General features: G+C 39.2%; 1 protein-coding gene across 4 annotated transcripts in view; it reads right to left on the bottom strand.

The window, feature by feature from the left end:
• Positions 1–24,672, bottom strand: part of ACTR3B (actin related protein 3B) — an 80,394-nt gene that overhangs the window by 41,367 nt on the left and 14,355 nt on the right. For 2 of the 4 annotated variants that reach the window (XM_012786238.2, XM_076006750.1), the window contains exon 2: positions 12,839–12,894. The exons of the other annotated variants lie outside the window; for them this stretch is intronic. In XM_012786238.2, coding sequence (XP_012641692.1) covers positions 12,839–12,894 — 56 coding nt within the window. The remainder of the gene's footprint in view (positions 1–12,838; positions 12,895–24,672) is intronic. 4 annotated transcript variants of the gene reach the window in all.

The following is a 24,672-nucleotide window of genomic DNA, read 5'->3' as shown; positions in this document are numbered from 1 at the left end:
AATGAGGGGCAGGGGAATTATAATAACTGATGTGAAATCAGAAATCAGGTAAATAAATTATAACCAATCCTTAAAAAGAGCTACCAAGTCCCCTTTCAGAATAACGTACACAGTATGACCCCACTTTGGTAAATTTCAGAGTTACCTGTGTATATTTAATATAAATTCACAGAAATAACATGGCTAGCCAAAAGATTAACAATGGTTACTCCCGGGTGGTAGGATTACAGGTAGAATTTTTTGCTTTCTTCTACTAAGCATATTGATTTTTCAACTATGAAAAAAAAAAAGCCAAAGAAACAAAATAAAATTAAAAGCTATTCTGTTTGTGAGCTAAGGCATTCACTCTCTTACCTCTCAAACTCATTTACTCTGAAAACATCATTTCCAAATGAAAAGCTTTGAAGGTAAGTCAGGCTATAGAATTTTCTCAAACAGAAGCTATTAAGTTAGCTATAAATTTATCTTAAAATTTATTCTAAAACAAATTAGTAAACATACAATTATTTTCAAAAATAGATTATCTAGATTCTAATTTATTACAAATGAATAACAACAAAGCTATAAGAGTGAATTTGAGGCCTTTTTCTCAGAAAGACATCTTAAATCATAGGCTGAAAGATGAAAAAGATACAGGGTAGAAATCACTTTGCCCACCTCCTTTTATCAGTCCATTCTCATTCCATTTGCATGAATTTAGAATTAAACTGTCAAGTCACTATAAAAGATTATGAAGACAAAGACAAAAGATTCTGCAATTTGTGACATCAGTCAAGTCTACCAAGAATTTGAGGGCAATACGTTTAACCAAAAGAAAAACCATAACCTTAAAGAAAAATGGTAAAGTTAACAAGAATGAAGCTGTGACACTCAAAAATGGAAATGACAACAAAGTAAATCTTATCCTCCCAAAAAGGCAAATCAATCTGACCCCAAATCATAGATCTGTTTTGACGGCCCTTAAAAATGAAAATTTTAAGAACCCATAAAGTATATTTCTTTTAACTATTATACAGGAAGCAACTGAATCTGCAATAGAGTAAAAGTATACAGAGCTTATATTCAAAATTTTTTGTCTATACCTATAGAAACCAAGATGCAGACCAAACAGTTCTTAGGAAGAAAATGGAGAAATGTATCTGAGAGAGAAAATACCAGTGTTTATCACAGGAAAATGGTCTGTGTCACCCAGCAGTCTACAGCACACTACAGATCCTGACTTCATCCCCTACCCAGCAGCAACATGAAGCTCTACTCCAAATGAGTATCAAAAAATGCCAAAAGGAGAACCTGAACTTCCACCCCAAACTGGTAGTAATGACAGGACGTCCCTCTGTACCCTACTGGAGCAGTATCAGAAAAGACTCGCAAAAACACAAAATTAGGCCGGGCCTAATTTAGGAATGGTGGCTCAGGCCTGTAATCCTAGCACTGCGGGAGGCCGAGGCGGGAGGATAGCTTAAGGTCAGGAGTTCGAAACCAGCCTGAGCAAGACCGAGACCCTGTCTCTACTATAAATAGAAAGAAATTAATTGGCCAACTTATATAGAAAAAATTAACTGGGCATGGTGGCGTATGCCTGTAGTCCCAGCTACTCGGAAGGCTAAAGCAGGAGGATTGCTTGAGCCCAGAAGTTTGAGGTTGCTGTGAGCTAGGCTGACGCCACAACACTGACTCTAGCCTGGGCAAAAAAGCGAGACTCTGTCTCAAAAAAAAAAACATAGAAAAAATTAGCTGGGCATGGCGGTGCATGCCTGTAGTCCCAGCTACTCAGGAGGCTGAGGCAGGAGGATTGCTTGAGCTCAGGAGTTTGAGACCAGCCTGAGCAAGAGTGAGACCCTATCTCTACTAAAATTATAAAGAAAATCAGCCAAACAACTAAAAACAGAAAAAATTAGCCGGGCATGGGGCGCTTGCCTGTAGTCCCAGCTACTCGGGAGGCTGAGGCAGGACAATCGCTTGAGCCCAGAAGTTTGAGGTTGCTGTGAGCTAGGCTGATGCCACGGCACTCTAGTCCAGGCCACAGAGTGAGAGTCTGTCTCAAAAAAATAAAAATTAAGAACTATTAATAGAATCTCATAACAAATCCCTAAAATGTCCAGGTTTCAATAAAAAAAAAACTCTCATCAGGCCAGCACGGTGGCTCACGCCTGTAATCCTAGCTCTCTAGGATGAGGCGGGCGGATTGCTCAAGGTCAGAAGTTTGAAACTAGCCTGAGCAAGACCGAGACCCCGTCTCTACTATAAATAGAAAGAAATTAACTGGCCAACTAATATATATAGAAAAAATTAGCCGGGCATGGTGGCACATGCCTGTAGTCCCAGCTATTTGGGAGGCTGAGGCAGAAGGATTGCTTGAGCCCAGGAGTTTGAGGTTGCTGTGAGCCAGGCTGACGCCACGGCACTCACTCTAGCCTGGGTAACAAAGTGAGACTCTGTCTCAAAAAAAAAAAACTCTCACCATAGCAAGAACCAGGAACATCTTAACCGAAATGAGAAAGGACAATCAACCAAAATGAGAAAGGACAATCAAGAGACAACACCAACATGACATAGATAATACAATTATAAAAAAAAAAATTTGTTTAAAAACCTTTTAAAAACTGCAGACTCAAAATTGTGAAAGCCTCCAAGGAAATTTCTCATCAGAAATCGTGGAGCATAAAAGGAAGTGGTACAATATTTTTGAAGTGCTAAAAGAATTTCCCACCCAGAATTCTATATTCAGCAAAAATATCCCTAGAGAATGAAGAGCAAATCAAGACATTTTCAAACGAAGGCAAAAATAATAGAATTTGTTACCAGCATATCTACTTTAAAACAATGGCTAAAAGAAGTTCTCTAAAGAGAAGGGAAACAATGCAAGAAGAAATCTGGGAACAGGAAGAAAGAACAAACAATGGAAAGCAAAAATATGGACAATGACGATTACTTTCTTTTCCTCTTGAGTTTTCTAAATTATATTTGGCAGTTAAAACAGAAATCATAACACCGATGTGAATCTCATGAGATTCAATGTATTCAGAGGAAAGATTTAAGACAGTTTTATTAGAACAGGAGTAAGGTTATTAAAGGGAGATAAAGTTTCTACATTTTACTCTAACTGGTAAAATTTGATACTAGTACACTAAGAAAGATTTTATACATATATATACATGCACATATATATATATAACACATATTTTATATATATACATGACACAAAATATAATAGTTACAACCATTTAGAAAGCTATACAATGAGATGTACTCAAAAACACTACATACAGACAAATCAAAATGATATTTTTAAAAATGCTCAAGTAACCCACAGGAGTTAAGCAAAACAAAACAAAGAAATAAGAAACAAAAAGAATAAACAGTAAAAGCACTAATTAATAAGTACAATAAATGTAAATGGTCTAAATACACCAATTAAAAGATACTAGCAAAGTAGATAACAAATATGAATGAATTCTGCTGTCTATAAGAAACTCTCTTCAAATATAATGATATATGTAAGCTAAGGCCGGGCGCGGTGGCTCACGCCTGTAATCCTAGCTCTCTGGGAGGCTGAGGCGGGTGGATTGCTCGAGGTCGGGAGTTCGAAACCAGCCTGAGCAACAGCGAGACACCGTCTCTACTATAAATAGAAAGAAACTAATAGGCCAACTAATATATATAAAAAAATTTGCTGGGCATGGTGGCTCATGCCTGTAGTCCCAGCTACTTGGGAGGCTGAGACAGAAGGATCGCTTGAGCCCGGGAGTTTGAGGTTGCTGTGAGCTAGGCTGACACCATGGCACTCACTCTAGCCTAGGCAACAAAGCGAGACTCTGTCTCAAAAAAAAAATAAATATATATATATGTAAGCTGAAAGTAAAATGACGGAAAAAAATATTCCATGCAAACAGTAATCAAAAGAAAGCAGAGTGGCTACACTGCTATCAGAAAAAGTAGGCTTTAGAGCAAAGAAAATAAACCACTGAGATACACAGGGACATTACATAACGATTAAGGGTTAGTTCATAAAGAAGACAGCAATCTTAAATGTATGTATACCAGAGAACAAAGCTGCAAAATATGTGAAGCAAAACTGACGGGAGAAATACACAAATCCACAATTATAACCACAGACTTCAATACCTCTCTCAACAATTAATAAAACAAATAGAAAATAAGCAAGGATAAAGAAGAACTCAACAATATCTATGGGATCTAATTGACATTTCCAAACAAGAGCAACATTCACATGTTTTCAAATGCTCATGGAACATATACCAAAATAAACATAATCCTGGACCATAAAACACTCAAAAATTTTAAAGAATTTAAGTCATAAAGATAGTGCTTTCTGACTATAATAGATTTAACCCATAAACCAATAATAGAAAGATATTAAGAAAATCTCCCGAACAGCAAACACTTGGAAATTAAACACAGTTCTAAATAATTCACAGGTCAAAAGGAGTCTCAGAGAAACTAAAAAATACATGGATAGGATAAAATGAAAATATAGCATATCAAAATGTATGGGATACAGCTAAAGCAGTGTTAAGAGGGATAACAGCACTAAATTCTTACATTAGAAAAGAAAGAGTTTCAAATCAATAATATAAGTTCCCACCTTATGAACTGTGAACTAAAATAAAATCCTGACGCCCTCTTGGCCAAAAGGGACCCCAGAGAAACCTTAAAACTGAATTCCCGGCCATGATGGAATGGGAGGTCAGACACCCCCCTCGCTAACAGCCATCAGGCTTTCTTCCCTAAGGGCTAAACAGAAACCAATTACTCACCACTTTTCCTTTTGACATTAGAGGGCTAAAAATTCCACCCTCAGCTCATGTTAAGGCTGCCATTTTCTGAACATGGATTCCAAGAAGGGAGATGAAGCTCAATTGCACATATGCATGTTTCTCATTTCATAGATATTCATAACTCCTCCTATAGCTTATTAACTATGTATATTCAGCTACCCCACTCAGCATAAATTCCTGTTCCCTATAACATTCCCTCAAAGTACATGTTCTTGGCTTCTGAAGGAAGCTACTGCTTCCCAGCCTGCAACTCTTTATGAGAAATAAAATTCTCTAGCCAGGTGCAGTGGCCCACACCTGTAATCCCAGTACTTTGGGAGACCGAGGCAGGAGTTTGAGACCAACTTGGGCATGCAGTAAGACCCCATCTCTACAATAAATTTTAAAAATAAGCTGGCGTGGTAGTGTACACCTGTAGTTCTGGCTACTTGGGAGGCTGAGACCAGAGGATCAACCGAACCAGGAGTTCAAGGTTGCAGTGACTGCACTGCACTCCAGCCTGGGTGACAAAGCAAGACCTTGTCTCTTTAAAAAAAAAAAAAAAAAAGGAAAAAACACTAACAAGATTAAACTTAATAAAGTACAATGTAAAAGGTTTGCAGTTTAAAAAAATTTTTGTATGGGTATAGAATGTCGGTAACCAGAAGAGACAGACTATTTTCCTAAATGCTAAAATGGCATGTGAAGCCATAAAAATCATCTGAGGACAATCCATGGAAGAATTATCAGAAGAGTATATCTAAGGATGAATATATCTAAGGATTTAAATATAGATATTTAAGAACACTCGCTACAGCAGTTGAGAGACACAACATTAATTTTTAAAATAAAAATATCTAGTGTATTTCTCAAAATACTGTTACATATTTTACTAAAGCTTCAAAGAATAAATAATTCCAATCTTAAGGAAACTATTCCAGGGAATAAAAAAAGAATGCTAACAAACTTATTTTATGAAGCCAGTATAATCTTGATACATAAACCAGACAAAAACAGTACAAGAAATGAAAATTACAGACAAATCTTACTTTTCGATATTGATGCAAAGATCCTAAATAAATATTTGCAATTACAGTTCAGCACGTACTTCATATTTCATAACCAAGTAAAGTTTATCCCCCAAATTAAGTAACTGTTCAATATTTGAAAATATATTAATATAATTAACCCTATTAAGAGCATAAATGTCCAAAACTATATGATCATCTCAATAGATACAGAAAAAGTCTTAAATAAATGTCAACACCCATTCATGATTTAAAAAAGAAAAAAAAAACAAAGTACAACTAACCTAGGAATAGAAGAGCACTGTTTTCCGCTGAAAAAGCATTTCTCCAAAAACCTATAGCAATCACTAAACACTAAAATCTTATCATCTTAAAAGTCAGAAAGAAAAAAGCACTGGCTATCACTAGTTCTAGTCACTATCTTAGCACAAGTTCCAGCCAGCACACCACCACCAAGAAAAGGAACATGAAGTATTAGGATTGGAAGAAACAAAATAATCATTATTTGTAGTTAGTACAATAGTCTGCATAGAAAATTTAAAATAATGTGCAGACTATTAGAAAAAATAAGAAATGTCAGAAAGGTGGCAAGATTCGAAAACAACCTACAAACTTCAGCAGCATTCCTATATGCTGGCAATGACTAATTAGAAAATGCAATTTTTAAAAAAAAAAATTTGACAACAGCAACAAAAACATAAAAGTACCTACAAATAAATCTAGCAAAAGCTGTATAAGATCTTTTTAAGAAACATTATAGGCCAGGCACGTGGCTGACACCTGTAATTGTAGAACTTTGGGAAGTTGAGCTAGGAGGATCACTTAAGCCCAGGAGTTGCAGTCACAGTGAACTATGATCGCTTCATTGCACTCTAGCCTGGGTGACACAGTGAGACCTTGTCTCAAAAAACAGAGGCTGGGCGAGGTGGCTCATGCCTGTAATCCCAGCGTGGGAGCCGAGACAGGAAGATCAATTGAGGTCAGGAGTTCAAGACCAATCAGTAAGAGCGAGACCCTGTCTCTATTAAAAATAGAAAAATTAGCTGGGCAAGGTAGTGCCAGTTACTCGGGAGGCTGAGGCAGGAGGATCACTTGAGCAGTGGAGTTTGAGGTTGCAGTGAGCTATGTGATGCCACCGTATTCTAGCCCAGGCAACGGAGCGAAACTTTGTCAGAGAGAGAGAGAGAGAGAGAGAGAGAGAGAGAGAGAGAGAGAGAGAGAGAGAGAGAGAGAGAGAGAGAGAGGGAGGGAGGGAGGGAGGGAGGGAGGGAGGGAGGGAGGGAGGGAGGGAGGGAGGGAGGGAGAGAGAGAGAGAGAGAGAGAGAGAGAGAGGGAGAGAGAGGGAGAGAGGGAGAGAGAGGGAGAGAGGGAGAGAGAGGGAGAGAGGGAGAGAGGGAGGGAGGGAGGGGGGGGGGAATGAGGGGGGGGAAGGAGGGGGGGAAGGAGGGGGGGAAGGAGGGGGGGAAGGAGGGAGGAGAGAGAGAGAGAAGGAAGAGAGTATTATGAAACACTACTGAAAAACACAAGAGGCGTTAACAATAAAACACATATACTAGGATTCACAGATAAAAACATTCAATCATGGATATTCAAGAATAGGAATAGGCTCACGCCTGTAATCCTAGCTCTCTGGGAGGCCGAGGCGGGCGGATTGCTCGAGGTCAGGAGTTCAAAACCAGCCTGAGCAAGAGCGAGACCCCGTCTCTACTATAAATAGAAAGAAATTAATTGGCCAACTAATATATATAGAAAAAATTAGGCGGGCATGGTGGCACATGCCTGTAGTCCCAGCTACTTGGGAGGCTAAGGCAGAAGGATTGTTTGAGCCCAGGAGTTTGAGGTTGCTGTGAGCTAGGCTGACGCCACGGCACTCACTCTAGCCTAGGCAACAAATCGAGACACTGTCTCAAAAAAAAAAAAAAAGAAAAGAATAGGAATATTCAATTCCCGTCCATAACTATCAAATTCAAATTTGATGTTAAACTTTTCCCCAAATTAATCTATAAATAATGTGTCTCTAATCAAAAGTCCATTATAGGCTGGGCGCGGTGGCTCACGCCTATAATCCTAGTACTCTGGGAGGCCAAGGCGGGCAGATTGCTCAAGGTCAGGGGTTCGAACCCAGCCTGAGCAAGAGCGAGACCCCCGTCTCTACTATAAATGGAAAGAAATTAATTGGCCAACTAATATATATAGAAAAAATTAGCCAGGCATGGTGGCACATGCCTGTAGTCCCAGATGCTCGGGAGGCTGAGCCAGGAAGATCGCTTGAGCCCAGGAGTTTGAGGTTGCTGTGAGCTAGGCTGATGCCATGGCACTCACTCTAGCCTGGGCAACAAAGTGAGACTGTCTCAAAAAAAAAAAAACAAGGAAAAAAAAGTCTATATAATTTTTCATGGAACTTAAGCTAATTCTATTATAGCAAAGAGTAAAGGCTAAAGCTTTTCTAAGAAACAAAAAATGAAGAGGAACTGGACCTATGAGATAAAGACATATGGTAAGGTAATAATATTTAACACTGCAAAAATGGAACAGAGATAGATAAATATATCAATAAAACAAAATAAAGAGACCAAAAACATTCCCAAGCATATATAATAACTCAATATGATCAAAAAAGCATGTCAAATGGGAATGTACTCTTCAATACAACTGGCCTTCCACTTAGAAAATAAAATTAGCTATCTTTTTCACACCATATACAACAAAATAACTTAAAATTTTCTTAGCAGAAAATACAGAAATTCTTTATGACTTGGGAGTAGAAATGCACTTTTTTAAAATAGAAGCAAACTTTAAGAGTAAAAGACAAAAATTTTACTATATCAACATTTAAGATATATAGATGATAAAAAATCATTTAAAAGTGTTACAGAATAAACGAAGATATTTGCAACAAATCAATATTCAGCATATACAAAGGGTTCCTATAATTCCATAAAAGAGTTAGAAATGCAGCAGAAAATGGGCAAAGATATGAACAGGCAATGAAAGATCCTTAACCTTACAAATAATCAGAGAAATGTAAATTTTAAAAATGAGCCATCGACCAGGCATACAGTGGTTCATGCCTATAATTCCAGCATCTGGGGAGAAGAAGGTGAGAGGATCACTTGAGGCCAGGAATTCAAGAGTAGCCTGAGCAACACAGTGAGACTCCATCCCTACAAAATATTAAAAAAATTAGCCAGGCATGGTGGCATGCACCTATAGTCCCAGCTACTCAGGAGGCTGACGCAGGAGAAGAACGAGCCCAGGAGTTTGAGGATGAGGCCACTGTACCCAGCTCTAGTAGCCCGAGCAACAAGATGAGATGAGAACTTATCTCAAAAAATAAACCTTGGGCCAGGTGCAGTGGCTCACGCCTGTAATCCTAGCACTCTGGGAGGCCAAGGTGGGAGGATCGCTCAAGGTCAGGAGTTCGAAACCAGCCTAAGCAAAAGTGAGACACTGTCTCTACTAAAAATAGAAAGAAATTAATTGGCCAACTAAAAATATATAGAAAAATTAGCCGCACGTGGTGGGTGCATGCCTGTAGTCCCAGCTACAAGGGAGGCTGAGGAAGGAGGATTGCTTGAGCCCAGGAGTTCGAGGTTGCTGTGAGCTAGGCTGACGCCATGGCACTCTAGCCTGGGTAACAGAATGAGACTCTGTCTCAAAAAAATAAATAAATAATAAATAAACAAACAAACCTTGGACTTAAGGCAAAACCCATTTTTTAAAAAACATTACCCATTCATTAGACTGGCAAAAATTTAAGTTTCACAATAACAATTGTTGCCAAGGAGCAGCAGAAACAGACACTCTCACACATTGCTGATGTGTGATATAAACCAGTTCGACCACCTGGCAAAGCAATTTGTCAATACCTAATAAGGATGAAGAGGTACACTCTATGATGAAACAATGCCATTTCTGATTATTTCCTCAGGGGACACTAGCACACGTGCATGAGGAGATAATTATCGCACCATTTCGTATAATAAGAAGTGTAGAAAATACCCGAATGAAAAAAACATTGTTATATACTCACATTAGAATTCTGATATGTGTGTGTATGTGTGTGTATGTTAAAAACATAATATTGAGGGTTTTCTTAAGACAATGCATGAAGTTAGTTATAGTTTGATACCATTTTAGAAACATTTAAACTCACAAAACAATGCATCCTTACATGTGTAATACAAGTATAAAACATGGAATGGAAACCTACCAGAAAATACCCACTAGAGGAGGGAGAGAGCAAGGAAAGAGGGGAAAAAAGAGAGGGCTAGTATTCAGTCTACAAAGTATCATTTATTTACTCTGACACAAAGATGAAATAATGTTTGTTGACATGTTCATTCTGGGTGGTGGGTCCATGGGTCATCATTATGTTTTCTTTTGCCTTTTTTCCCCTAAAATCAAAATTTTAAGACTTTATTTAATAAAAATACAAAAACATCTCAGGGCTCAATCTTTATCTCCAGTCTAGAGCTCTGCCCGGAGCATTAAACCTTATACCCAGTTGCCTGTTGGGCCAGCACACCTGAACAGGTCTTTCTCTGACCCCTCCCTACTCCTCTCCCATCCTCTTTCGATTGATGTGATCACCATACCTTCCTCTGTCTGAAGCTGTCAGATGACTCCCAGTATTCTCAAACAACTTAATAACAAAAAGAAAAAAAAAAAGGGTAGGAAAACGCTTTCTTCAAACAGTCAAGCAGATTCTGCACAGAAGCAGGGCTGCCCTGAAGAGCAGGGACAGGGCTCAGCGCTCCCTAGTCCAGGGGCCAGGCCTCTGGAGGCCCTCAGAAATAGCTTGAAAATTCCTGGCATGTAAAATAAAAGTAAAATTCCTTAAGAGGAGTCTTCAAAGTCCTTCATCATCCAGCCCTTCTCCAGAGTTCCAAACACACCTCTGGCTGCTCTGCTGGGAGCGGCAATCTCCCCTCCTGTTGCTCCATGCCCCGTGGTGTGTCCCTCTGTGCCTAGCAGATCAGAAAGTCTTGCTCCAGCACTCACCACACAGCCACACGTTTACACAAAAGCCCCGATGCCACTTTAGCACAAACGCAACCAGAAAAATGGTTCCGCTGCCAGCACCAAGACAAGCTGTGGGCCAACTGCCCAAGGTAACCCAGGCCCTCTACCTACCCCAACACCATCACTTCTGCCCAAGCACCTTCTCTGCCTTGCCTCCCGGGGCCTCTCTATCTTTTGCAACAAATTCAGCCAAAAATGTAACTGCTCTTTTACTCCCACCTCTCTGGCATTTTTGTTATCTTTCTAGCTTCTGCTACTGCTGAGGTTCTGACAGCACCAACCTGAGAGCTCTCCTGCCTTTTGACAGTGAATGAAATCCTGCTAATAACTGTCTTCAATTCCCCTCTCTATTAATGATGTCAGGTTAAATGAGGCATCCAGCTGAATGCTACAGTTTTAAATGGCAGTACATTAAAGCAAAAGGTGTAAGGTCAGCCTTTTATAGTTGTTGCACTTAACAAGGTTAAAATCAAATTTTCTGCTTTGAAAAGTCAGCAAGTTCAATTTATCAGCTTGGCATGGAATGATCAAGTTCTAGGGCATTCACATTAATAAAATTCACAAAACATCAATTCGTTCTACAGAATGCCAATTGTTATGGACTGAACCATGTCGCCACAAAATTCACATATTGAAGCCCTAACCCTCAAGGGGACTGTATTTGGAGATAGGACTTGGGGAGGGGGTAGTTAAGGTTACATGTGGGATCCTAATCCAGTAAGAGGGGTGGCTTTATAAAAGAGAAAGATACCAGAGAGTTCTCCCCTCAACACTCACACAAAGACTACATGAGGACACACAGAGAAGGCAGTCCTCTGCAAGCCAGGGAGAGAGGCCTCACCAGAAACCAACCCTGACAGCGCCCTGATCTTGGACTCCCAGCCTTCAGAACTGTGATAAAATTAATTTCTATTATTTAAGCCACCCAGTCTATGGTATTTTGTTATGGCATTCTGAGCAGACTAAGACACCTATTCATGAATTTAAAATGAAGATATGGCCGACCGATCACATCAATCATCAAGGACAACCCAGTCGTGGCACTGTAGTGTTTAGATCTAGAAAATCACATCATGGTCAGGTATCTAGCAGGCCAGGAACGGGGCTGAGGTGATTTAACTGTTTTCAAGGAATCTGGAGGACACTTTCTAGTGATTTGAATACCCAAATTCAACAAATAAGGCTTCAGCCTTCCCTTGAATAAATACTAATCAAGCTCCTTGCCTCTGACATTCCTCCACTGTCCCTGTTCCATTTCTGGTCACAGAGCTTATCATTACAATGTTATTTACCCCCTAACAACTTAAAATCCCTCACATCACAACTAATCTTGCAATAGCTACATTTAGGGAGCAGAGTTTCACTTCACTCCTTAATGATACTCTGGAAAGCTGTTTCCAAACAACAACCAAAAATTTAGATAGTTCCAGAGACTCCTACCCTATAAACAACTGACTTGACCTTGGGGAGACTCCTGTGGGAAATAAAGAGTGGGTAGGAGGAACTCATTCCAGAATGTGAGGACACTTCTTCTTTTAAGCTTATCATTTTCCACTGACTAAAAATTAAACAAAAACAAAATACTTCTGAACACAACAAAAAGAGTCATAAGGCCTCACATTTCCACCCACCCCAAAAAAATCTTTCAATAGAGTGAATAGGGCAGTATAGTAGATATTCAGTCCATGAAGCTGCTAACAGAACCGTACTTATTTAAAATGACAAATCAATCTTAAAGAACCCGATAGACTTTTTCTAGGCAGCCCAGACATTTATGATTAAATCAAAGACCCCCACCAACCACCCAAGCTGATACTCCAGTGACAGCAACAAAGGGCTGCATCAGAAAGGAAGCAAAGGACTGAAAAGGTGTGGGGTAACCAAAGCACTCCTCTAAAAGAGGATGACGGTAAGTACATTAACACACCTTGAAAAACAGAATTAGAATGCTTAGAACAATTCTGAGAAACACAATCCTTTATAAACCGAGGATAGAGCTTTACTTACATGAAGGAATAATGAACTGTGGCTCAGTGTTGCCTGCGTAGCCAAGCTTGGTGTACCTAAAAGCACAAAGTCATCAACACATGTTTAGATAATAATACTCTCGTCTATATTCCATTAATGTCTTATTATAAGCTCTCCATGTCCTAAAATAGCAAGCCTCAGAATATTCCCTTTAAAAAAAAATTTGATCACTGGGAATCAAACACTAATTTCAAATAAGCAGTTGTAAAAATTTTAAATATTATGCTTGTTTCTGCTGGAAAAAAGAAACATATATACTAATACATAAATTACATTTGTGTACGCCTAATAACTTTAAAAGTGCTGTCACACTCTTTTTATCTTTACAAAAACCCTGTGAAGAAAGTGTATATTACCCCAAGAAAGTGTCTATTTTGCAGATAAGAACACTGAGGCACTGAAAAGTTAATTAAGCTATCCAAAGCCAAATAGCTAGTGAACTACAAAAAAAGAACTCAAATCTAAATATGCAGGCAATTCCTACACTGGTTCTCTAGGAAGTATACTTACTTCCTAGAACTTTTATACAAACTTCCTGAACTTTTTTTTTTTGGGGGGGGGTTTAGAAAATGATTACATAATTTTCTTAAAATGTCATGGCATATGTCTAGAAACAGCTACTGCCATCTCCTGAGAATCATCTGACAGGAGCATCTCTTTATCATCTCATTTCAGAAGGAGCCCATTTTCTGTCAAGATACTCTGTATGATAGATTCCAAAAGTCTTAACGAAAACAAATGCCAAAATACTACTATCCGTTCCAAAGGCATTTGCTAATCCCCTAAATATAAAAAAAAAAAAAAAAAAATGGGGAGGGGGAGGCGAAAAAACATCACTTAGAACCATCTGCTGGAAATGAAAAGCTGACAGGCAATAAGTCAATTGAAAAGACTCATCAGTGCTTCCTTCTCTATTAAAACTACTCTAATTAAGAGTCAAGTCTGGACAACCAAGCCATCATCCTGTAAGGCTAATGATGTCTTAGTAGTGTTGAAAATGACTTTATTAATTCATTCTATTTTAAAATTATTTTGAGATGCCTGATATTAAATTTTGTTGGTGTGGTAGTATTTCTAAATTCTAATAAATTAATCTTATGATTCTTAAATGTATTCTGCATACTAATTTTACTATTTTTGAACACAGAGTGCATGGATAAGGTTTGGAGAGACAAAACAAGCAAGTTGGCCCAGCGTGGTGGCTCATGCCTGTAATCCTAGCACTCTGGGAGGCCGAGGCTGGTGGATCGCTCAAGGTCAGGAGTTCAAAACCAGCCTGAGCAAGAGCGAGACCCCGTCTCTACTATAAATAGAAAGAAATTAATTGGCCAACTAATATATATAGAAAAAATTAGCCAGGCATGGTGGCACATGCCTGAAGTCCCAGCTACTCGGGAGGCTGAGGCAGAGGATTGCTTGAGCCCAGGAGTTTGAGGTTGCTGTGAGGTAGGCTGACGCCACGGCACTCACTCTAGCCTGGGCAACAAAGCAAGACTCTGTCTCAAAAAAAAAAAACAAAAAAAAAAACAAGCAAGTCAGCACCCTTTAAGTCACACCTTACTGCTAAGCATCCACAGATCTAAGATTGCCATGCCACAGGAAGCAGGGCATGACCAGTCCCTGAGACCCCGCAGGCCCTGCAAGGAGTTTCTGGAGGCAAGACCCATCTGAAGCCCTCCCACGTCCCACAGAGCTGGGAATGAGGGACACAGCCAACTGGACCCAAGCAACTCCACTCCAGGGCTCCCAGACCCACCAGACCCAGGGCCCAGGGCCTTTCCAGAATAGAGGCAATATAGACTGAACTTTAAAACTCCAGATCATGCCCGATTAGACCATGATTCTGGAATTATATTCCAGACAGTAAATATAAATAAAATGAATTACTAACTCAAAGCTAAAGAAGCTTAAAGAATCCAACAAGCAGGCAGAAATCACTAAAATCATCTGTGTTTTTAGCAAGTCATATCGGCCAATCTCCCCAAAAGAAGTATGCACCTTGCGCTTAAATAAATCCACTTTCCCACATTGGTAAATTGTAAATTCCACCATAACCAGAACAGGGTCCTTTCTCATGGCTGTATCTATACACCCAGCACAGTATCTGGAACATAGCAAACACTCCACATACATCTGGTGAATGAATTCTTAAAAAATGGTTGTGTGTGTTAGTTAGTTAGTTAGTTAGTTAGTTAGTTAGTTAGTTAGTTAGTTAGTTAGTTATTTTGAGACAGAGTCTCACTCTGTCACCCCAGGTAGAGTGTCGTGCGTGGTGTCAGCCTAGCTCACAGCAACCTCAAATTCATGGGCTCACACAATCCTCCTGCCTCAGCCTCCTGAGTAGCTGGGACTATAGACCAGGACATCTGGCTAATTTTTCTATTTTTAGTAGAGACAAGGTCTTGCTCTTGCTCAGGCTGGTGTCGAATCCCTGACCTGAAGCAGCAATCCTCCCAACTTGGCCTCCCAAAGTTCTAGGATTACAAGTGTGAGCCATCCTGTTTAACCCCAGATAGTTAAAAAAAAAAAAAAGGCAATCACTGTCAAACTGCTGAGAGCAGGACCAATGTGTGAAAGAGGGATACTAAAAGTTAGGAAAAGCATCTGACAGAACCAGAAAAGACCACAGATATTGTCTAATACAATCTTCTATTTAAAAGATAAGAAACCACTTGCATATATTAAATATATAATGGATTTTTTTAAAAAACCTGAAACTAATATGGTAAAAAGTTAACATTTATTAAGATTAGGTGTTAATTATCATTCATGGCTGTTATTTTTTGTATTTCAAGTATACCGCATTGGTTAAAATCATGCACTTTGGTATCACACTGCCTGAGTTCGTATCCCAGCTCTACTGTTTGCCAAATGTGTAACTTTAGGTAAGTTACCCCATCTGTAAAATGGGATAACAATACAACCTACATCCTAGGGTTAGGATCATAATTGACTCAGTTAATATATATAAAAATATTAGAACAATGCTATCTATACAAGTTTTAATTATCATTTTTACTATTATTTTTCTGTATGTTTGAAATATTTCCTAAGTCAAAATTTTGAAAAGTTGAAAAAACAAAAAGCAATGTGCTCTATGTCCCAAGTCATAGTGTTCATTCTTTCTGCTGTACACAGTAGACAGTCTAATTTGTGTAGTGGTGAGAATGAAATGCACAAATGAATGGTGAATCTACCAGATAGCCTTCCACAACTATGTCCCAAAGTTTTGTACCCTGAAATCATAACTATGCCCCACAGCAGCAAAAGGTCAGACTACAAAAATGGACTTGAGCACTTTTAGGCCCAAAGCTCTAAAATTCAACTAAATATTGATGATGTCACTCAGCAATAGCTGCTAGAATGTTCAGATTCTGAAGCTGCAGCATTCTTTAAGACAGTATGGCCCTGAAAGGAGGCTTCTGCATAGAGTCACATGGGTACCTTCAATATCAATAACTTAAGCAAACAATGATTTTCATGACTAAGCAAACTAACATAAAGATATGTTAATCTTGGGGGGGTTTCTTTTGTGGGGGGTGTTTACCCTGCCCTTCACTGGTACAAAGATATCTTAATAATATTATGTATTAACAACTTACTATGAGATTTTACTCTCCTAAGCAGAACTGAAGCTACTGGGGAAAAAAAAAAAAACCCACTGGCAAAAGCACAAACTGAATCAGATCACTTTATGGTAATTTAACATCTTTCAATTTTCTTGTGCTATTCCTAATATAATAGTATCAAATACACTTGAGGTTTTGTTACTTTGAATAATCACAATGTAACAAACATCTAACATGGTTTTTCAAGAAGAGACATTCAACTTTAAAATTTTAATAAAATCTCCACCAACACAGGCTCAACCCAAACTTCAATGACAACCTATTACACTGTAAATATAATCTAAAAAGTATATATCCTCAAATTCTTTCCTAGGACAACTCACTGCTAGACTGGCATGCCCTATTAGAGATGATAACCTAACAGTTCAACCACATAAAGAGAAAAAAAGTAAAACATAATTCCTTTTTTTTTTTTTTAATGAGACAAGGTCTCACTATGTTACCCAGGCTGGTCTCAAATTCCTAGGCTCAAGAGATCCTCCCACAGCTTTCAGAGTAGCTGGGTTTACAGTCACGTTCCACCCCCCTACCACCCCACCCCACCCCACCCGGCTAAAACATGATTCATTCAAATATGTAAAGTGTTCAAGACAACATTTATGAAAACAAAGGAAGCTCCTTTTTTCATCCAGTTTACTAACTAGAAACTATGTAGTGGGTACCATATTAGTCACTGAAGATACTAAGAGACACTGAGGATATTGGGGGGAGAGGGGGAAGGGCTAGGCTAGGAGGTGGTATGACATGGCCCAGGTCCTCAAAGTGCTCCTCAAAATGTTTATCTATTAGATACATGACTTCAAATTCAGTTTTTCTGCTATAATATGGCTTACTTTATCTGGCAGGCAAATTTAAGATCATCTGGGTAGGCATCCAGAAAGAATCAACCACACTTGGCTGATGAGATCCCCTTGGGAAGCTCCAAAAATGCAGATTCCCACAGCCTGTGTGAGACTCACTACTAGGAATCTCCAGAACAGAAACCTGGGCATCTGCATTTGACTTCCCTGCCCCTCCTCCTATGGTCCTGATGGTCAACCAGCTGAGGCGTCACTGACCTAAACTACACCACATGCTATCACATTTAATGTTTTTATATAATGCAAGCTCCCCAACCTCATGTTCATATTCTAACAAAATCACCTACCATTTTTACCAAGTAAGATATATCTATAATGTTGAAGTTTAATACTGGTCAGAAGTTCAGAAGGAAGGACTCAAATGTACCAATTTTGTATTATTTAGAACACTATGTGTTTGGGTACTATATGAAAAAAATGTAAGAAATCCTTTCCAATTCAAACTATTTATGCAATTAAGAGGTGGTGGGGAAAAAAAATCTAGGCTCAATCTATTAGAACAGGGAAAAAAACCTAAAAGCTAAAAACAGAAACAAGTTATACTTGGAAAGAGATGACATGGGGAAAAATCTCCCAAGCCAAATGAAAAGGAAACACTAGAAGCATCCCTATTAAAGTCAGAATTAAGCTAAGGAGACCCATTATCATTATTCTGATTTAACATTGTCTTAGAAGAACCATATATTATAGCCACAAACAATATATAAAATGAATAAATACTGGGAAGAGGCAAAAATTGTATTATTTACAGATAATAACTGGATACCTAGAACATCTAAGAAAATTAGGTGAGAAACTGAAATAAGGGAATTCAGTAAACTTATCAGTTACTAAATGAATAGACAAAAATCAACAACTTTCCTATTTAACAGTAACAAGAATATATACTAGATAAAAAGATCCCACTCAGAATGGCAACAATAACAAAATAATATTACCCTTTAGAATGAACTATATGATGGAAACTCTCCATATATAAGCAAATAAGAGACAAGTCTTAATCTTATACAGGATGAGTCAATATTTTTTAAAGAAACACCAAATAACACTAAATCTGCCTATAAATTTAATGCAAAACCCATTAAAAATCTGGGCCAATACTGAAGGTGGTAATAGATTATAAAGGGGTGGGAGTAAAAGGTTCAAGAGCCATTATCAACTGGGCATGGTGGCTCACACCTGTAATCCTAGCACTCCGGGATTACACTCTGGGAGGCCGAGGCCGGAGGATTGCTCAAGGTCAGGAATTCAAAACCAGCCTGAGCAAGAGTGAGACCCCTGTCTCTACTAAAAATAGAAAGAAATTAATTGGCCAACTAAAATATATAGAAAAAATTAGCTGGGCATGGTGGCACATGCCTGTAGTCCCACTACTCAAGAGGCTGAGGCAGAAGGATTGCTTGAGCCCAGGAGTTTGAGGTTGCTATGAGCTAGGATGATGCCACGGCACTCTAGCCCAGGCAATAGACTCTGTCTCAAAAAAAAAAGAGCCATTATAAAGAGAAGTTTCAAGGCCAGGCGCTGTGGCTCACGCCTGTAATCCTAGCTCTTGGGAGGCTGAGGCGGGCGGATTGCTCAAGGTCAGGAGTTCAAAACCAGCCTGAGCAAGAGTGAGACCCCGTCTCTACTATAAATAGAAAGAAATTAATTGGTCAACTGATATATATATATAAAAAATTAGCCGGGCATGGTGGCGCATGCCTGTAGTCCCAGCTACCCGGGAGGCTGAGGCAGAAGGATCACTCGAGCCCAGGAGTTTGAGGTTGCTGTGAGCTAGGCTGACGCCACGGCACTCACTCTAGCCTGGGCAACAAAGCGAGACACTGTCTCAAAAAAAAAAAAAAAAAAAGAGAAGTTTCACATGATCAAAATTTTTAATACAAATACTCTATTGCCCAAATAGTTTTCATGCATATATGCTATTATCCCAGTAGCACATTTCTAGGAATTTACCCCTACAGAAGCATTTTTACCTGTATGCAAAGATATGCATAAAAAAATGTTCACTGAAGCACTATAATAGCAAAACAAAAAACCAGAAACACTCAAAATAGAGGATATATTAAATAAATTACCTAATATATTAAATAAATTACATCCATTCAGTAAAATGCCACAGACCCATCCAAAATGAAGATTTAGTTACTGCCAGAAATAGATGCACAATATAGTTTGAAAGTAGTTGCAAACAGTATATAATTATGATGTGAGGCAGTATAATGGGGCCACAATGCTAGGTTCAAATCCCAGCAAGAGTTATGTGATTTTAGGCAAGAAAATGAATCCTTCCATACCTGTTTCTTCATCTGTACAATGTTGGTAATAATTCCTACCTCAATGTTAAATGTTACTTTTGGAAAATACTTCCCAATTCAAAAAGTAAAAGTAGGATCTCAGTGTTCAATAATTTTATCTGGGACTTATAGAAGGCTTCAAAAATAAAGACAAATTTTTAAATAACACTAATTTTGGCCACACAGTGACTCGCACTTATAGTCCTAGCATTTTGGGATGCCAAGGCAGAAGGATTGTTTGAGGCCAGGAGTTAGACCAGCCTGAGCAAGAGAGAGATTCCATCTCTACATAAAAATAGAAAAATTAGCCAGGTGTGGTGATATGCACCTGTAGTCCCATCTACTCAGGAGGCTGAGACAGGAGGATTGTTTGAGTCCAGGAGTTCAAGGTTGTAGTGAGCTATGATCACACCACTGCACTCCAGCCTGGGCAACAAAGTGAGACCCTATCTCAAAAAAAAAATTAAAATTAACAATAATAATTTCCTTACTACTAAATATTACTTGATATGTTCTAGTGATCTCTATTGCTTCCATAAACTGTCCTTAGATAACTTTTCTACTAAAGTTCTAGTGTCTTCTTACCAATATGTATGAAATCTTACATACTGAGGATATTAATGCTTGCTCCTGGCAGGGCGCGGTGGCTCACGCCGGTAATCCTAGCACTCTGGGAGGCCGAGGCGGGCGGATTGTTCCAGGTCAGGAGTTCAAAACCAGCCTGAAGCCGGGCGCGGTGGCTCACGCCTGTAATCCTAGCTCTTGGGAGGCCGAGGCGGGCGGATTGCTCAAGGTCAGGAGTTCAAAACCAGCCTGAGCAAGAGCGAGACCCCGTCTCTACTATAAATAGAAAGAAATTAATTGGCCAACTGATATATATATGTAAAAAATTAGCTGGGCATGGTGGCGCATGCCTGTAGTCCCAGCTACTCGGGAGGCTGAGGCAGAAGGATCGCTGGAGCCCAGGAGTTTGAGGTTGCTGTGAGCTAGGCTGACGCCATGGCACTCACTCTAGCCTAGGCAACAAAGCGAGACGCTGTCTCAAAAAAAAAAAAAAAATAAAAAAAAAAAAAAAAAACCAGCCTGAGCAAGAGCGAGACCCCCGTCTCTACTATAAATAGAAAGAAATTAATTGGCCAACTAACATATATAGAAAAAATTAGCCGGGCATGGTGGCGCATGCCTGTAGTCCCAGCTACTCGGGAGGCTGAGGCAGGAGGATTGCTTGAGCCCAGGAGTTTGAGGTTGCTGTGAGCTAGGCTGACGCCACGGCACTCACTCTAGCCTGGGCAACAAAGCAAGACTCTGTCTCAAAAAAAAAAAAAATTTTCCCAAATACATCTACATAAGCATTCAAGACCATCAACTCTTACATTAATCGCCTTCGGTTTTTTATTAGTTCTAACACTACCTTCCAACAGATAGTCAGCATGGTGAAGGCAGACACCATTCTCCAAATTATATGTACTACAGATTGCCAGCCACTTTCTCAAATGCAAGACACCACCTTCCTTCCATTCCTCCCATAACTTAAGACCTTTTTTCATATGGTAATCAGGAAGGACAGAAACAGAGGCTATGGAAATGGACTCAATACTGCATAAGGCAATACCAATAGTTACACCTCTGCCTTTTAAATAAAAAAGTTATAGTTCAAAATTCAAAGCAGTATAAAAAGATCTCCATTAAGAAGTTTCACTCCTAGTCCTACACCCATCCACCCCATTTCTGCCTTCCATCCACCTGCTATTCTAGTGTATCTTTCCAATGTTTCTTTCTATAAATATAATATATCCTTATTTGCCCCAAACATTTTAAACAGACATCATGCAAAGACTCTTTCACTCTTCTTGTTAAATGCCACTATCTTTCAATGGCAGTAACATGCAGACTTTCAATTCTGCACAGTCAGGAGAATTAATCTACCGTTCACTCAACATATTTATATATAATTGAAATTCCTCCTACAACCATGTGTCTTGAGCAGAAGGTGCCAATGTAAGCTTAATTAATTTATGTTCTAAAGTGGAAATGTTACATCTTAAAAAGTGTTTTACATCTTTATATCTTTAAATAGTTCTCAAACTGCATCCTGCAGGGAGCTTCTTTTGATTAAGTCCCCTTGTGAAGACCAGTCTCAAATCCCAAACTTCAATCAGAATAGCTCTACTCCCTCCTAACATATTCATGGTTTAAATACGGTTTTTAAAAAAAGTAAAATTGTTTCCAGTTCTTAATGATAAAAGTTTTTAAGTAATGCAATCCCATACTATGCACTGTAAATTAATATATGATCAATTTTTAATGTTGCCTTGTTGTTGTATAGAAAAGTGCATTCTAGGCCAGGCATGGTGGCTCACGCCTATAATCCTAGCACTCTGAAAGACCAAGGCAGGCGGATTGCTCAAGGTCAGGAGTTGGAGACTAGCCTGAGCAAGAGCAAGACCTTGTCTATACTAAAAATAAAAACAAATTAACTGGCCAACTAAAAATATATAGAACAAATCAGCCAGGCATGGTGGCACATACCTGTAGTCCCACCTACTCAGGAGGCCGAGGCAGGATTGCTTGAGCCCAGGAGTTTGAGGTTGCTGTGAGCTAGGCTGACGCCACAGCACTCTAGCCTAGGCAACAGAGTCTCAAAAAAAAAAAAAAAAAAAAGTGCATTCTCTTCTTATAGAATAATTCAATATATAAATTGAAGTGCATTATTTTCTCTCAATCTATTACCTTTTTTATGTATCTATATGATCTGCCTTTAAATTTTATATTACTTAACATATTTGTCTACTTTTCCATCTAAATGCATTTTCTTTGCCCCTACATTATTTGGTAAACATAAGATCATGAGGTATTGCCCCTTTGTGGATTTTGAACATTATAAAATGAACTGTGACTTCCAGTTAAAATGGTGTTTAGGTTGGGCACTGTGGCTCACACCTGTAATCCCTGCACTTGGGGGGGCTGAGGCAGAAGGATCACTTGAGGCCAGGAATTCAAAATCAGCCTGGGCAACAAGGGAGACCCCATCTCTACCAAAAAATAAATAAAAATTAAAAAGCTAGTTATAGTGGCACGAGCCTATAGTGTCAAGAGGCTGAAGTGGAAGCACTGCTTGAGCCTGGCGTGGTGGGTGACAGAGCAAAACCCTGTGTCACTGGGGAAAAAAAAATGGTGTTCAAAAAATATTTTAACTGTTTAAATGGCAAACTAAACATATGATCTAATCTCCTTCTTTCCAGAAGCCCCACTAAAATGAAAGCAAAATGGGACGGGCAGTGGCTCACGCCTGTAATCCTAGCACTCTGGGAGGCCTAGGCGGGTGGATCGCTCAAGGTCAGGAGTTCAAAACCAGCCTGACCAAGAGCGAGACCCTGTCTCTACTGTAAATAGAAAGAAATTAATTGGCCAACTAATAAATATAGAAAAAATCAGCCGGGCATGGTGGCGCATGCCTATAGTCCCAGCTATGTGGGAGGCTGCGGCAGTAGGATAGCTTGAGCTCAGGAGTTTGAGGTTGCTGTGAGCTAGGCTGACACCATGGCACTCACTCTATCCTGGGCAACAAAGCGAGACACTGTCTCAAAAGAAAGAAAAAAAAGAAAAAGAAAGCAAAATGATTTTTTAAAAGCAATATTAACTCACAGGTATAGGAAGGAGATAATAGCAAGATTCTGGCCCTGGAAAGCTGATGACCCGTGGTAACTGACTTTGGAGATGTAAGAAAGCCAACAGAGGCCGGGCGCGGTAGCTCACGCCTGTAATCCTAGCTCTCTGGGAGGCCGAGGCGGGCGGATTGCTCGAGGTCAGGAGTTCGAAACCAGCCTGAGCAAGAGCGAGACCCCGTCTCTACTATAAATAGAAAAAATTAATTGGCCAACTAATATATATAGAAAAAATTAGCCGGGCATGGTGGCGAATGCCTGTAGTCCCAGCTACTCGGGAGGCTGAGGCAGGAGGATTGCTTGAGCCCCGGAGTTTGAGGTTGCTGTGAGCTAGGCTGACGCCATGGCACTCACTCTAGCCTGGGCAACAAAGTGAGACTCTGTCTCAAAAAAAAAAAAAAAAAAAAAGCCAGCAGAGGCAAGAGCCAAGAACCAGCCCAAGATACACCCCAGATCCTCAAAGGCTCCGGAAGTAGTTGGTGCACAGGTACCCAAAATACTGAGGCCAGGGGGAGATCCCCTCTCCTGCCCCACACTGCAGGGCACTTGTTCCTCCCTGGCTCCAGTATTCGCTAGAAGTCACTTTTCTGAAATGTGTAAAGCAAAGGGTTTTTGGACTCAAGTCAACTAGCAAGGGTCAGAGTATAAGGATAAAATCAAAACTTTTTAAATGAACCAATACAATAATAATCTTGCTTCATGTAAAGCTTTTTGCTTTGCATTCAAATAATATTCCTGCCTTCCTTTACTCTGCATTTGTTTGGTGTAGTTTTGATCATCCTTTTACTTTCTGAATGACTTTTACGTATATGTAATCAACATACCGTAGTTTTAGCTTCATAAAGAATATGAATGTAGATGAGTCAGTATCAAACGAGTTCATCTCATGAGCAACAGACCTAAGTCTTATACTTGCTTTAGCTTTTAGCTTTTATACTATTCTTTGTGGTTGCCCTTGTTTTCTATCTTTTGCTCAGTGATCTATTTTATTATTAGTTTTTCTTCCTCTCAATCTGTAAATTTCAAAGTCTGTTTTTAGTACAATAGCCTTCTCAACTTATCAACTTCAAAAATGAAACAGTATTCCTTAACTACATATTATAAAGATGAAGGAGTTAGCACAAAGCATACCTCTACTCCCACTTCCCTGCCCTAACCCTAACTTAATTCCCCATTATGTTGACTTTCAGGAATTTTTGCTATGTCATATTATCATTATGCTGGTATTTCTATGGCTGAGTCAGTATTTATTCAATTATTAAAGCTGGCATTTTCATACTTCAACCTCTCAATTTGTGGAATCTTCTTGATTCATCTTTCATTTAGCTGGGTTATATCTGCAAGTACATTTTTCAGTGAGGTTTA

The sequence above is a fragment of the Microcebus murinus genome, chromosome 9 (assembly GCF_040939455.1).
Source record: "Microcebus murinus isolate Inina chromosome 9, M.murinus_Inina_mat1.0, whole genome shotgun sequence".
NCBI lineage: Eukaryota > Metazoa > Chordata > Mammalia > Primates > Cheirogaleidae > Microcebus > Microcebus murinus.
This window is presented reverse-complemented; position numbering and strand designations above follow the sequence as displayed.